The sequence below is a fragment of the Cladophialophora psammophila genome (assembly GCF_000585535.1).
Source record: "Cladophialophora psammophila CBS 110553 chromosome Unknown aczJe-supercont1.9, whole genome shotgun sequence".
Taxonomy (NCBI): domain Eukaryota; kingdom Fungi; phylum Ascomycota; class Eurotiomycetes; order Chaetothyriales; family Herpotrichiellaceae; genus Cladophialophora; species Cladophialophora psammophila.
The window spans coordinates 1138529-1152491 of record NW_006912930.1 but is presented as its reverse complement, the minus strand read 5'-3'; the positions used below and the strand labels follow the sequence as shown (position 1 = coordinate 1152491).

Here is a 13963-nt window from a genome sequence, read left to right as displayed (position 1 = left end):
CAGGATCAAGGGACGAAAACGGATAATAAGTGGAGAGAAAAAAATGGAGAATATTTATACAGCATGAGATATAATATTTGGAAGAGATAACAGCCAGCTCACATTCGCTAATTTCCTGCATTACACTCCTACCTCGTTCGTGCGTGGACTCGACCTTCAGTCTGGTGGTCGCCATAGGTACTCGCTGGCTTCAATATCATGACTGACGACATGAGTGCGTAATACATCAAGACAATATGAGAAAGGATCCAAAACGTATCTAGTGGTGGATTAGATAGATTGATCCCAGTTTCCTCACCCATCTTCCACGCTCAACAAAAAGGCAAAACAAACACAAACACAAAGACTCATGCCCTCTCGCTCGGTGTTTAGATGGTGTCACCCTCCCTCACCCAGCCCCAATCCCGCTCGAATCTCGCCCATCCGCCCGCCTCGGGCTCCGCCATCATCTTCATCTCGTGGACCAGCATATCGTAGCTGCCCTCGCGGGGGATCTGGCCCGCGCAGACGGTGCCGCCCATGGCGATGTTGAGGAGCACGACGAAGTCTGCCATGGGCCGCGTGCCCTGCGGTATGGGCGCCTTCATGACCGCCTGCCCGTCGATCCACCACACCAGACGCCCCTGTCCCGCAGCGTCCTGCATCCATGCGAACTCAAAGCGCACGGGCCGGCCGGCCGCCATGCCCTGCACGGGGGTGGCGACGACGCGGTGCTTCATCGTGTCCTGCGGCGTGTAGAAGCCCCAGTGCAAGCACGAGTGGTTGACGCCGTCGCCGTTCCACGTCTCGGCAATGTCGACCTCGCCGTCCGTCGGCCAGGCGAAGGGTTCGAACGGCAGCAGCCAGAACGCAGGCCATATCCCTCCGGCGCAGGGAAGCGTCAGCGTCGCAACCAGGCTGCCCTGTGGGCGTGCAAGGCGTTGCCGCGACACTAAGCGCGCAGAGGTGTATTTTTTCGCCGGGTCCGGGTTGGATGGAGCCGAGATGGCGCGCAGAACGAGGAGGTTATTTGGCGTGCTGTTTAGCGCAACAAAGAAGGAGGGGTCCCGTTAGAAGATTGTGTTTTGGCTGTGGTGGATGGACGGAAGAGTAAAAGCAGGAAGGGGGAAAAGCAAAACGATCGAAATGATTCTTGAATGTGTGTGTGTGTGTGTGTGTGTGTGTGTGTGTGTGTGTGTCTCTCTCTCTCTATATCTATATTCTTCGCCGTCTTCGAAAGCACCAGCCATCCTCATGAACCACTCTCAAAAAAGGGGCCAAGGGAAACTACAACGAAGCGCCAGAGTATGAACGTCGAGGTTTTGAAACTGAACTTGAAAACTTACTAGAACGAATTCTCCCCTTCGGCCGTATAATGCTCTATTTCATTATTTCCCCACCCGTTGTTGTTGCCCAGCTTGTGCTCCCACTCAGCGCTGACGGGCACAGCTGGATCGAACCGCGCCTGCCAGTATGTCGTCGGCTGCTGCGGCGGTGGCGAGAATCCCGGCTGACCTTGTTGTTGGTAGCTGGGGCGTGTAGCTTGCGGGATGGGCGGCGGTTGTTGCTGTTGATGCTGGCTGCCCGACGACAGGAACTTCTGGCCTTCATGCTGGAGGTCTTTAATCTGGGACTTGAAATGCGCGAGGGCGTCTTTGAAGGGCATGTTGGGCGTTTTTGGCACAGATCGACTCCGATGATCCCCCTTCCTTGTCCGAGGCGCTATCTCGTGTCCTGAAGCCCTCTTGTGATGGATACACTCCCAGTTGTGGCATGATTTTTGGTGGGTTGAAATGACGTTGCTCCCAAGACTCTTTGAATTTGGGCTGCGGAATGCTTCCGGCGCATCAAGAGCCTCCTTCACGATTTGGGTTAGTATCAAATATAGAATCAACGCCACCGCTCACAACGAAGGGTCCATCGTATCAGTAGAGGATGCGTTCCTCGGCTGTAAAAGAACATCCCACCAGGTTTTTGCTTGCTGTGCTCAGCACGTTGAGGAGGGTGGTAGACGATGATGAGGATCCTGGTCTAAACGTTGGTGTCTCCATCTTGCAGAGAGGCCTTCGCTCGCTACCATTACGCTGTAGACATGAGATGCGAGCATCATATCCCGGAAGCACAAACAGAAGAGAAGAGGCTGAGGACGAAAACAGGATGTAATATCTCTCTTGTTCAGTCGCATACAGCGACAGAGCGTACGCTCTCCCCAACCCTGGCTTGTCAAAGTCCAAATCAGCACGTAAACTCTCCACCTGCCAACCTCCCCGGCCGAGTCGACCGTCATGCTCGCTGGCAGGCATCTTCTCTATTCAGCCTTCTTGACCTCCTCCTTTGCGACTTGCTCCGCCTTCATCAACCCCCAGCGACGCATGACGGCCTCCTCGGCCTCACGCCGAACGCGGTCTCGTTCTTCCTTGGTGAAGCCGTCAGGGGTGTCGTCGTCGTTGACGACGTCATCCCCGGCGGCCTCCCCGTCCCCGTCTTCCTCTCCCTCCTCCCAGGCAGCCTTCTCTGGCGCGCCCGCCATTCCTTCAGTCACGAGCCATGGCTCGCGAAAGACGAGCGCCTTCAACTCTCTGATGACCCCCCTGATGGTGTAGCAGGTGTGGCAGCGCTTACGGAGGCTGCCCCAGGGCTTCTCCGCCTCGACGTTGCACCACTTGTGGTCCTCCTCGTTCCGCAGGTAGTCCTCGCAGAAATCGTATCTCGCCTTCTTGCAGACGTCGCACTCGTATTTGAAGCACATGTCAGCTGAGAGATTTGAAGTGTTTGATCGGATGAAGTCTGAGGATTTTTATTGAGTCTGAGAGGAAGGCTGAGAAGGAAATGTTTCCTGTGTAGACTGATGGAGTGTATGAGTGAGACGCGGCAGAGAAGAGAAACCAAGCTGGCTCGGATAATTTGAAGTCTTGTGTGAAGAAGTTGTTTGGGCTGATCGAGCAGGAAGATGGATTCGAGCTTTTGACGCGTCTTTGATGATGATTTCTCTGAGTCTGTTCTTGAAGGTGATTCTGCAGATTTTGGATGAGTTGAAAACTGAGATGAAGATTTTCAAAAAAGTGCTGGATTTCAATTTGGACAGTGGGTGCTAGTGAAAAGGTGCGGTAGAATCGGGGTTCTGAAGAGGACGTCTTAGAGAAGCAAGGAAGGCGAGCTACCTTGTATTCAGACGACATATCTTGAGGCATCTTGTGAAAATCCAACTGCGCACAGTAGATGACTGCCTGAAAGAGAGGATGAATCCGGCTTTGGTAGCCGTCCAGCGGATCGTTTCCACAGTATCAGAAGAAGGTTTGTGCATCTGAAGATACAATAAGAAGCGTGTTGAAGTGTGAGAAGAAGTCTTTATAACGTCGCAGACATTTCGAAAACTCCGCCGTGCGTTGTGTTGCATCTTGTCGCCGAGAGGTCGGCAAAATAGGCCGACGACTAAGCGATGCTGGGTCGGCGACATCATCGCTTAGTGGTCGACCTGTTCAGAGGTTCACAACGTCAATAGGGTAATCTCTTTGGTCGGCGGAGCCTCTCTCAATCCTTTCTTCTTCGGCCTCCGCGAAAATCGCCAGAAATATGTTTCAGGGTGTCATTGAGAAAGGATACGCAGATCCATGGCGATAGGTATGTCAGCTCCCGAGCTCGTTTGTCTTTACGAAGCATACCGACTGGAACCCTCATGTCGCAGGAATAGACAGAATTTTGACCACAAATCTTCACAAAGAACAGCCAGGAGATACTGTTCAGCCATGGCCCATCGACAAGATGTTCTCACGAATCGGGATGGCGCAGGTTACTGTGCCGGATGCTGGGTTTGGGGTCATGCCCACAACTACGAGGACGACCTTCAGACTGGGTGGAAAGACAGCTCGAGCTCTGAGGAGACTGTCACTGAAGCCTCTTGCCTGAGAAAGAGGAGACATCAGGAGCAGGTAGGCTGAGATACGACTGGATAATATATTGAAGCATAAGAAGGAGGAGGAAGAAGAGAAGCATGAGGGTTGAGGTGGATATGCGGCGAGGCGGGCAATTGTATTTCCGGTCCGCGGATGCCCAGACCAGGAATCGCAGGCTGGTGGACTCAAACTGCGCCACGGTGCCACTTTCAGCCACGTCCCAACACCAACACCGAGCCTCATCATCCTGCCTGTTCTCTTCTCGTCATTTCCATCTCAGGACATCATCATTCTCCATCATGGCCAACCTCTTCTCGATATCCGGAGGGTGCTAATCTGTCCAATATTCTCAGGTCTCTGACTCCGGAACCCACCATCCCGACGCAAATGACAATACTACCATGGCCGAAATCGAGAACCACTTCACGGTCTTCATCCGTCTGCCCTTCAACCGGGGTGACTTTGTTGATCCTCCCCCTGTAGCCTGGTCTGCTGCCAAAGAGCGAGCACTATGGGATGTCATGTCCCGCCAATCTAAGAACAATGAAATCGACTGGAAGGCTCTATCAGAGAAATTCGAAGTGACCCAGACCTTCCTCCTCCAGCAAGCTGCATGGCTCTATGAGCGACAGCTGTCCCATGTTCGAGCCCAGATGCGCCGGGTAGGAAACAGACAATCCGCCACGCCATCCCCCGCTCCAGGATCAGCTTCAGCCAGCATGGTGGGCGGCCAGACGATGAAGAGAGCTGGAAGTGGTGGGTCACGTGTCCCTTCACGCTTGTCCACGCAGCACCTTGGAAGTCCTGTTGCGGGGGGAGGAGACAGTACGCCGGGAACTCCTGCTAAAAGCAGGACTTCTCTACCATTTCGGAACCCCCCGGGGGCTGTTGGGGCTGCGGGTGGTCCACAGTCCAGAGTGGCTTCTGGATCGTCGAGGCCATTATCAAGGCAGTCTTCCAAGGACGCAGAGGCACCGCAGTCCAGAAGGGGCAGTATTCAACATCCATTGGCAAGATCACCAGGACAGACGCGGAGTAACCAGCCTCAATCATCCGACTCGGAAGATGATATGACTCAATCCCGTATTATGGCTCGTCGACCAAACCCGTCGTCCATGCACCGCCGAGTTCTATCCTATCGAAAGGAGCTCCAATCCCAGAAAGGAACCGCCACCAATCCGGATGACAAAAGTCTTGTCCAAAGCCCACTTCCACAAGAAGAGGATGACGACGATGATGACGAGCCCTCTTTCCTTCCCTTTGCCAATCCCGCTTCCGAAGGCAAAGCTCGGCCATCGTCTTCTTCCCAACAGGATCCCAGCGCAACGCTGCGAGGCGCCTTACAAACACAGAGACCCGGCATCAACCGACGCACGACATCTGAACGCATAGCCTCGTCTCCAACCATCGAGCCACCTACCCCCCTTCAAACGCAACGAAATCCGTCAAATCTGACATCCCCGACCTCATCCCTCTCTTCCCCTACCCGGTCCACTGCTGCAAACACAACCTTAGCCCGACCCACACCTCGAATCGATGGTCAAAACTCCACTCAGGTCCACCTGGCGACACAGCCGCCGGTCATTCCCAGGCTCGGCACGCCACTGTCTCCCCCTCACCGTGCCCTCCTGCATAGCCACTCCCAATCGGCATCAGCAACCGCATCCCCTCGCCGCCATGGCACAGGTCCGGGGTCTGACACGTCGCCTTCTATGGGTTCGTCCTTCTCCGACCTCGATGACACAAGTGTGACGCAGTCGGCACTGGAAGAAGCATTGTTGAGTGGAATGGGGAATACCACTATGACGACGCATTTTGGAGGGTTTGGGGGGAGGGTCACGAGCGGGATTGGGCAGGCTCTAAGGTCGAGGTACTTTGATGCGAGAGGTAGTGAAGGCCATGGTCGAGGAGGCGGAGGTGGAGGAGGTACTGGCGGTGCCGCTGCAACTGGTAATGTGAGTGAAAGATGAAAGCAGCACTGCTAACGGTCATTAAAAGGGGATCGGAGAACCAAATTGAGATCAACACGGGAAAAGGGGTCTGAATGGAGTTTGCTCACTATTAAAGTGCTACGACAAGTTAGCCAGAATGAACAAGCATCAAGAACATAAGGGAAGAAGAGGATAGTTTTTGTCAGAGTGATACGTCTCTATTCAACAATAGTCACCAAAACATATACTTGAATTACCCTTTCTTCTTCCCTCCACCGAAAAAAACTCCCCTAAACCAAAAAGCTTTTAAAATAAAATAAAAATGAAAGAAACAATAGGAACCGGATTAGAGGTTTCATGTCCTACTCCATGGCGTCCCATCTTATCCAATCCTAGGATGTAGCATATATAGCATAGCGCAGCATGGGTAGAATCATATCAAGTCAAATCAAGTCAAGATTGAAATCATATCCTAGTGTAGCGTAGTGTAGCGTATGTAGTGTAAATGCTGCGTACCATATCCTGTCATATCCTGTCTGCCAGTGCGGGAAACACAGTGACACATTCCGATTTTCCTGGACGAAGAAGTAAAGAAATTGTTCAACTGAGAGGGAAGATGATAAATGAAGAAGGTGGACGATGCATGTCAAGAATTCCTTCCCATCCCGCCCTGGCCCTGTCCAGTCTCCCGGTTCACTTACACCTCGTCTCTCTTCCTTCCCGGCCTGCCAGTGCTCTTGGACTCATGGGCCAGGTTCTTGCCCACCGTGCCCGTCTGCGGCCTGGTGGACCAGGACGGGGTGGGCGATACCTTGCCGCCGTGGCTGCTGGTGCTACTGCTGTGCTTCGAATGCATGGTCGAGTAACTAGCATCTTCAGTGCCGTGTGCAGCACCGTGACCGTGCGCGGTGGCATTGCCTTTGAACTTGCCGTGCGCGGGGAATTCCTCGGCCGTGGCATTGTGGCCGTAGCCCCTATATCCCCTGACGCCTCTCTTGTTGCGGTGCTTGTCCAGGTGCTGGACGTGTTCCTTGTCGCCTCCCTTCATGTACTCGACCATTTTCTCGCCCAGCGTGCGCTTGCGCAGCGAGTCGTCCACCACAACGCCAGGGTTGGCCGCGTACCACGTCGTGTACGCGGGGCAGGTCTGCGTCACGCTCTCGGGCACTTGGATTGAAGTGAGCTGTTCGGGATGTTCTAGGAGCATGATCACCATGCCCGCCGAAAGATGCCAGGCGATGTGGCAGTGCACGGGCCACACGCCTGCATTGTCCTGTGTGTATTGGACCACAATGTATGACGGATTGTCCGGTGTCGCTTGGGCCCAGAGCATGTGGACATCACGACGTTGCGGGTTTGTCGGATTGGTGACCGTGCCATCCCAGGTGCCGAAACCCTCGGCGAGGACCTGGAAGTCGTGGCCGTGGATGTGCATGGGATGGGGGGCAGGGGTAGTATTGATGATGATGATTCGAACTGTTCCGTTGGTGCCTGTGTTGTACACATTGTACTGTGGTGCAAATTCGGTCTGACCGGAAATCGCTTCCAAGAGCAAGCTGTTGGAGAGGTCTCCATCGTAGCTGACGCCGTTCATCGTCCAGTGGAATACCCCTGAGGCATCAGGAGCGCCGGCAATGGTGATGGTGATAGTGGTATCCGGTTCGGCCGCGGGCATTACGTACTGGGGGACCGTAGTCGCCAGAGGGTCGTTCTGGCAATTCGAGTTGATGGGTGGTTGAGCGCCAGTGCTGGTGGGAGGCGTGCTCGGATCCGACCCTGTGTAGTAGATGATTCCCTGACCATATGGTCCGTTCGTGTCGCCACAGGGGCTGTTAAAAGCGCGGAGCCAGTAGCTGCCCGGCGCCTGATTGGCAGTGACAAGGACTTCGACTCGTTGACCAACACCGATAGTGACGAATTCGGTCTGATAAGGCTGAACAGGGACGAAGTCATTGGCAATGACCGTTAACTGGTGCCCATCGATCGAAATGGTCTCGAATGCTGAGGCGCCTGTATTGACAAACCGCATACGGTAGGTCTTGCCGGGCTCGAATTCCCATGATGCGTATGGGACAACAGAGCAAGGAGCACCGTTCGTGATATTTGCGCATGGATATTGGCCGACACCCGCAACGAGGTTGGAGTCTGAGAAAGGTCGGAATGGTAGGCCCGAGGCGCTGGGAGACATGACCAAGCTGACAATATCCTCATAGCTATCGTGGAACCAATCCGTAACAAGGATAGGATAGAGATCAACGTCGTAGCTAGCGTCGTTAGGACCGTGAACAACGATCGGTCCAACGACTCCTGAAGAGTATTGGGCAGAGTAATGGGCGTGCCACCAGGAAGTGCCATACTCGTCCGCACGGAATCTGTAGGTCAAATTTCCACCGGGGACGATCGGGCATTGGGCAACGGTGACAACTCCGTCGTAGTACGGAGTTCCAGGCTGGTTCAGGCCATGCCAGTGTATCGAGGTTGGTTCTTCAGGGCCATAGATTTGATTGTGAACATTAACTTCGATCCTGTACAATTCAGCAAGAAGCCTCCTCACAGCCTCGGGCATTCACGTACCAGTCACCCCAATTTGCCTCAATCAAGGGACCTGGATACTGGCCATTGACAACGATCATGGCTTGTTGCACTCCATCAGGAGCGTATGTTCCCCGGGCGACAGTGAAGTCATAGTATTGTGTGACGCCTAGAATCAAGTTCAGCCTTGTCTAGTCACCACCTGGGAGGAGACCGTGCGAACCAGTATCTGGCATATCATTCTGGGGATGGGATCCAGAAGCAGTTCTACTTCCCCATGGACAATCATCACCACCCTGGAGGTGTTAGTGACACAGTTTCACATATGCATTCTTTTCCGCTTACTCCCATCCATTTTCCAAGAGGTCCTGGTTGGCCAGCCAAGACACTTTCAACAAACACAGCGCCCAGAAGGGCGGGGAACAGACTTGTCCTCATCATCGACAGGAACGAGGCCAGATGGAGGTCGAAGAAGTGTGTAACCAAGAGGAGAAGATCTGTACAACAGCCGAGACTGATGGATTGTATTTATATTGGCGGACATGGACAGAGCTGACCAGCATGTGGCGGCCCAGAGTTCGGCCTCCATTTGCGACTTCCGTGAAGCAGTAAGATCAACTAAACACGTTGGACTAGCCATTTCAGGACGATATGATCGGGCTGCAATAGGCATGCAAGCCCGCAACAGCCTGGGCGCTATGAGCATGAGGTGCTTAGGCGATCATCACGCCTTTGGGGAGTCACCAAAGGTCATGGTCTCTTGCTCCCAATCAGAGAGGGATGCCCAACCTGGGTTTGGACTTGAATTGCGGTAGAACAGGACACCCCGGGTCGACGGGGATTCCGTGCTGCTTTTCGCCCTTCGAGTTGGCCGCTTGAGTATATTAGTTCAGTAAGAGGCTTATTGAGATAAGCGACAGCGCAGGTCATTGCCATGGTGTTAGCCAGAAGGTGCGTGGGAGCTTGAACGAGGCGGTCAGGTATCATGGGATGCCTGAAGAAATGGCCCTCCCCAGCAGCTGTATCGCAATGAGAGGCCGGTAAGTTGGTCAGTCATACGAGCTTGTTCTACTCTCCAAGAGATGGGTGAGTGTCAGGGTGGGGGAACTGGCCGTGACTGGGGAACCCTGGGCCTGCCCTGGGCTGGATGAAACTGTTTGGCCTGGCAAGATAATCCGGGCTGAAAAGCTTAATACAGCGGGAAAATAGGCGATTTCCAGTCCAGAGCATTACCAGAAATAGTTCTCATTGCTCTTTGTTTTGACTCGGCCAGTTGCGTCCAAGCGGCTTGTGTTTGACGAGGTATTATTGCAATGACACAGACGAGGTATACAGCTATTGACCGTTATGTCGGTAGGAAGAGTCTGTTCGAATCAAGAGGCCTGCTTGCGCGGTCGGCGTGGTTGATCTAGGTAGGGGATATCAGAGTTGTCGAATCCTAGACCCTTTGGACCCCGAGATTTGGAGGCTGAGAAGGATTTTTCGGCTTCCGTTGCGAGCTGAAACCTGTAATAAGTGTTCTGGGCTTCTGCAGCGGCAGGTCTCTAGGCCGGTCAGCGCCAATGGCTGGGGTTGCCAATAAGATGCTGCAGGACATTTCCTCCGCACGGGCACCGCCAGGGTAGCAATAAGCAAGGCTCCGTCAGGTATGTTTCGGTTGCGCCAAAAGGAAGCAGGTATTTGCAGAGTGGAAGTGGCAACTCTATTTTGGAGGACCATAATGGTCTTGGCTAGACAAACGAGCTGCTGACACAGGAACGTGCCAGCAGACGCAAAAATTTTTATGGATGGACACTCACTGGGCGTGGGAGACGACACTCTCTCCGTTCTCCTCAAGCTTTCTCAATCCGCAAGAAGACTGGGGAATCAAAAGCTTTCGAAGCCTGGGTGCGCAGGCAAAGTCCCAGTCCGACCTAGCCCATGAAATGCCAATTGAAAGTATAGTCTCCTGCCTAGTCCATTTTATTTTGGTCAAAGCAGCGAGGTTCCTGTGTAATGTGCCCCTTGTGCATGGGAGTTGAACGGAATGCATCATCCCACGGTAGTCATGGTCGTTGAGGTCGTTGTGGAAAAGGCTGTCATTGATCGGGTTTGGTAGACATAGCCGGCCACTCAACCTCTATTAAGTCATGAGCTCCGACTGCATGCCTGACCTCAGTTGATGGCTGAGCATTGACTTCATTTTCAAGACCTCATGGAAAGCAGGTCATTTAGACCCACTCTCTGGGGTGCTTGAGGACTTCCATTAGCTCCTTTTCTTTCTCATACTGGGAATCATCGTCGTCATCTCGATTTTCAGGGATGCCAGTACCACACTATTCTGCTTGTCAGCGTCCATCACATCAAGAACGAAAAGGCATCGCAACAGAGCTTGGTATGAGTGCCGGTTTGGATTGGACTCACAACGGGATGCATATATTCCCAACGGGCCGTTAATGGCAAACTCATCAGAATGCTTTCGACTCGAGCACCTGGGGTTCGCAGCCCGAAGCTGGTCCCCCTATCATTGATGAGATTGAATTCGACATATCTTCCTCGTCGGATCTGTTGCCACTCTTTTTGTTGGGGCGAGTACGGCATGTCCTTTCTCTTCTTGATTATAGGTAGGTATGAAGGTAAGAATGACTCGAGACCGCTGGCGACGAATTGGAAGATTTCCTCCTGCGGATTGCGAGAGTTCGGTCGTGAAGCCGCTTCGAGGTCATCGAAGAATATGCCGCCAATGCCCCGCGCTTCGTTTCGATGTGGGATCTTGAAATAAGAGTCGCACCACTTCTTGAACCTGGGATAGTAGTCTCTGTCGTGCTTGTCGCAGGCGGCCTTGAGGGTCTTGTGGAAGTATTGGGCGTCTTCTTCAAATAGGTAACAAGGTGTCAGGTCTGTGCCTCCGCCAAACCACCAGTTTTGTTGAGACGTGCCCGTTGCATTGACCGGGTCTCTGGGATCAGATGTTTCAAAGTATCGGTAGTTCATGTGGACCGTCGGAGCCATGGGGTTATGAGGGTGCAGTACAAGCGAGATGCCTGCTGCAAAGAAGTTTAATTTGTCGACATCCGAAGCAACAAAGGACTTATGGTCTGACCGCATCTTCTCAATGGCTGGACGTGATAGCTCTCCATAGACGACGCTGATGTTGACACCAGCTTTCTCGAAGACATTGCCATCCTGCAGAACGCATGAGATGCCACTTCCACCGGCTGGTCTCGTCCACTCGTCCCGCCTGAACTTCTTCCCATCCACATTCTCCAGTGCAAAGACTATCCGATTTTGGTGTTCCTTGATCAAAGCCTCCATGCGCAGTCGCATGGGTGAGTTGCGTGTGATTTTTTGCTTGCTCTTGGTCACCTCATCTACCTCGGCCAAATTAACGGGTTGAATGGGTGGCGAGTCATTCGCGATGGGTGTCCCCTGGGCCATGCTGTAGGTCAATGTGCCGACGAAGAGGGTTCCGAGGGAAAACGGTAGGTACAGCCATCTCTGCCTGCGGTGATTTCCCAACAGTGGGCTTTGGGCAGTAGGTAGAGGTCCGGTAGAATAGCACGGGCGTAGACGAGAAGGGCGGATATGCAGGTTGGATCCTGCTCTGAAGACTGAACTGTGAGAAGCTCGAACAGAGCTCCACGCAGACCTAGGAACGCCCATGGTCAATATAGTACGGCTGTGCCCAGACAAAGCATGAATGCAGGAGAAGGCAAGTTGGACAAATTGAGATGATGCAGTTTATTGTAGTTCTGGTAAAGCCATTGAATGTACGTCGCCACAGCTCCACAGGAAGAATCAAATATTCCTCCTACCGGTCGTCAGGTCATCGCAGGTGAGCATTACGGCTATTCGTCTTTTTTCCGCGAGAGGAAGCTGCAGAAACGCGGTGCAGGTTCCCCACTGTCACATGACAAGGCTATTTCCTTACCACCAAACCCAGCCATCGTCGACTGACGGAAGCAGCGTGGCGATGTTGGTCAGGTAATGGATCTTTTCCGATCTAAGAATCCACTGATCTTGAAGTGGAAAGCCTTTGAGGTTAGGGACCGAGTACAGGTGCAAAGGAAGCGCAAATCTGACGATTAGAATGATGCCCCCCCCCCCCCCCCAATTCCGCAAGCAATGGTATCTAGCTATTGATGAGTGCAGTCAGGCTGCGGCAATGGAGTCAAACAAAGCGGCCACAATGAAGTCGAAGTAGAGGACCCAATGCGGCCTGTGACCGTCCTTCTGCGAGTCCTCGAGTCCCCTTGTGCCGTTGTTAGCATGATAGTATGACGTGACTCACTCGCCCATCTTATTTAAGATCTAGCCTCGTGGCCAAACACTTGAAAGCCTGGTGGACAGTCATAATCAGGCTGAGCATCATCCCGTGATCAGGGATGATAAGTCACCTTGACGCAGCGGGCAGGCACTGATAACGCGGGGCATCCATTCGCGCGCTGTGTGGCCTGGCACTTTCTGCGTTCTAGGTTCTGTGGGTGACTCGCTGTCCGGCTGCCCACTGCCCACTACGCACTGCCCACTACCTCGCGACTGCACAGCACGGGGCCCTGGCCTGCCTATCACCGCCATCACCGCCCACTCCAGTGCTGCCTGCCACGCCTGGCACCTTTGAACAACCTCGCCCGCAACCCTCACTACCCACCCACTCACTCACTCACTCACTCACTCACTCACCGACCAGGCATCCTCCCTTCATCTACCTCGTACCCTTCAACCATCAACACTCGACCATATTCTCTGAGACTGCGACACACCCTCAGACTCCATCTATACCCACCAGCAGAACCCGAGAACCACCTCAAATTCACCACCATGCGTTCCAAGTTCAAGGACGAGCATCCTTTCGAGAAGCGCAAGGCAGAAGCTGAACGCATTCGTCAGAAGTACGCCGATCGCATCCCGGTACGTGCAGTCTCGTCCTTCCGTTCTCGTTGAGAGGGCCCTTTGACTGACCATATTGTCTGCAGGTTATCTGCGAAAAGGTCGAGAAATCTGATATCGCTACCATCGACAAGAAGAAGTACCTCGTCCCCGCAGATCTGACCGTCGGCCAATTCGTCTATGTTATTCGCAAGCGCATCAAGCTGAGCCCAGAGAAAGCCATCTTCATCTTCGTCGACGAGGTCCTTCCACCCACCCATGCCCTCATGAGCAGCATCTATGACGAGCACAAGGACGAGGATGGCTTCCTTTACATCACGTATGTACCAACTGCTCACCCAGCGTGTCTCATGGTGGAATGGCTGACAAATACCCAGTTACTCTGGCGAAAATACCTTCGGCGACTTGTAAAAGCCCAGCCCTTGAGACCGACGCAACAAAGTCACGTACGGCATACCACTACCGGGAGTCACGATGTGTATTGATTTCATGGATGGACATCATCTAAGCTGCACCCTGGCGTTTGGACACTTCTTTCATGCTTGCAGAAGAGAGACTACACAACAGAGAAAGATGGGAGCCATGGAAGTGTGACTCAACGGTGGACGGCAAGCAGGAATGAGACACGAGAAGAACTACTTGCGACAAGCGGGAAGGTTTTGAAGGCCCTCTATTGATTGTATCCATGCTTGATCCCGAAACAGATTCAAATATCCTTTCCTCCTTGCTGTCCTTGAAAGTTTGAGGTTTCTGCGAGTC

General features: G+C 53.2%; 6 protein-coding genes across 6 annotated transcripts; 2 read left to right on the top strand and 4 right to left on the bottom strand.

The window, feature by feature from the left end:
• Positions 1–368: 368 nt before the first annotated feature.
• On the bottom strand, positions 369–1645 carry A1O5_06602 (uncharacterized protein; the record flags this gene model as incomplete). Its single annotated transcript, XM_007747194.1, has 2 exons — positions 369–1017; positions 1326–1645. The coding sequence occupies 2 exons, from the start codon at positions 1643–1645 to the stop codon at positions 369–371; spliced, it is 969 nt and encodes a 322-aa protein (XP_007745384.1).
• Positions 1646–2287: 642 nt separating this feature from the next.
• Positions 2288–2728, bottom strand: A1O5_06601 (uncharacterized protein; the record flags this gene model as incomplete). Its single annotated transcript, XM_007747193.1, has 1 exon — positions 2288–2728. One exon carries the CDS (start codon positions 2726–2728, stop codon positions 2288–2290), a length of 441 nt encoding a protein of 146 aa, XP_007745383.1.
• Positions 2729–4273: 1545 nt separating this feature from the next.
• Positions 4274–5842, top strand: A1O5_06600 (uncharacterized protein; the record flags this gene model as incomplete). The annotated part of the gene is made up of 1 exon (XM_007747192.1): positions 4274–5842. The coding sequence occupies one exon, from the start codon at positions 4274–4276 to the stop codon at positions 5840–5842; it is 1569 nt and encodes a 522-aa protein (XP_007745382.1).
• A 658-nt stretch (positions 5843–6500) lies between these two features.
• A1O5_06599 (uncharacterized protein) lies at positions 6501–8773 on the bottom strand (the record flags this gene model as incomplete). The annotated part of the gene is made up of 4 exons (XM_007747191.1): positions 6501–8328; positions 8378–8504; positions 8559–8631; positions 8681–8773. 4 exons carry the CDS (start codon positions 8771–8773, stop codon positions 6501–6503), a joined length of 2121 nt encoding a protein of 706 aa, XP_007745381.1.
• Positions 8774–10545: 1772 nt separating this feature from the next.
• On the bottom strand, positions 10546–11752 carry A1O5_06598 (coproporphyrinogen III oxidase, aerobic; the record flags this gene model as incomplete). The annotated part of the gene is made up of 2 exons (XM_007747190.1): positions 10546–10650; positions 10739–11752. 2 exons carry the CDS (start codon positions 11750–11752, stop codon positions 10546–10548), a joined length of 1119 nt encoding a protein of 372 aa, XP_007745380.1.
• A 1383-nt stretch (positions 11753–13135) lies between these two features.
• A1O5_06597 (autophagy-like protein 8) lies at positions 13136–13615 on the top strand (the record flags this gene model as incomplete). The annotated part of the gene is made up of 3 exons (XM_007747189.1): positions 13136–13225; positions 13291–13523; positions 13582–13615. The coding sequence occupies 3 exons, from the start codon at positions 13136–13138 to the stop codon at positions 13613–13615; spliced, it is 357 nt and encodes a 118-aa protein (XP_007745379.1).
• Positions 13616–13963: the final 348 nt, after the last annotated feature.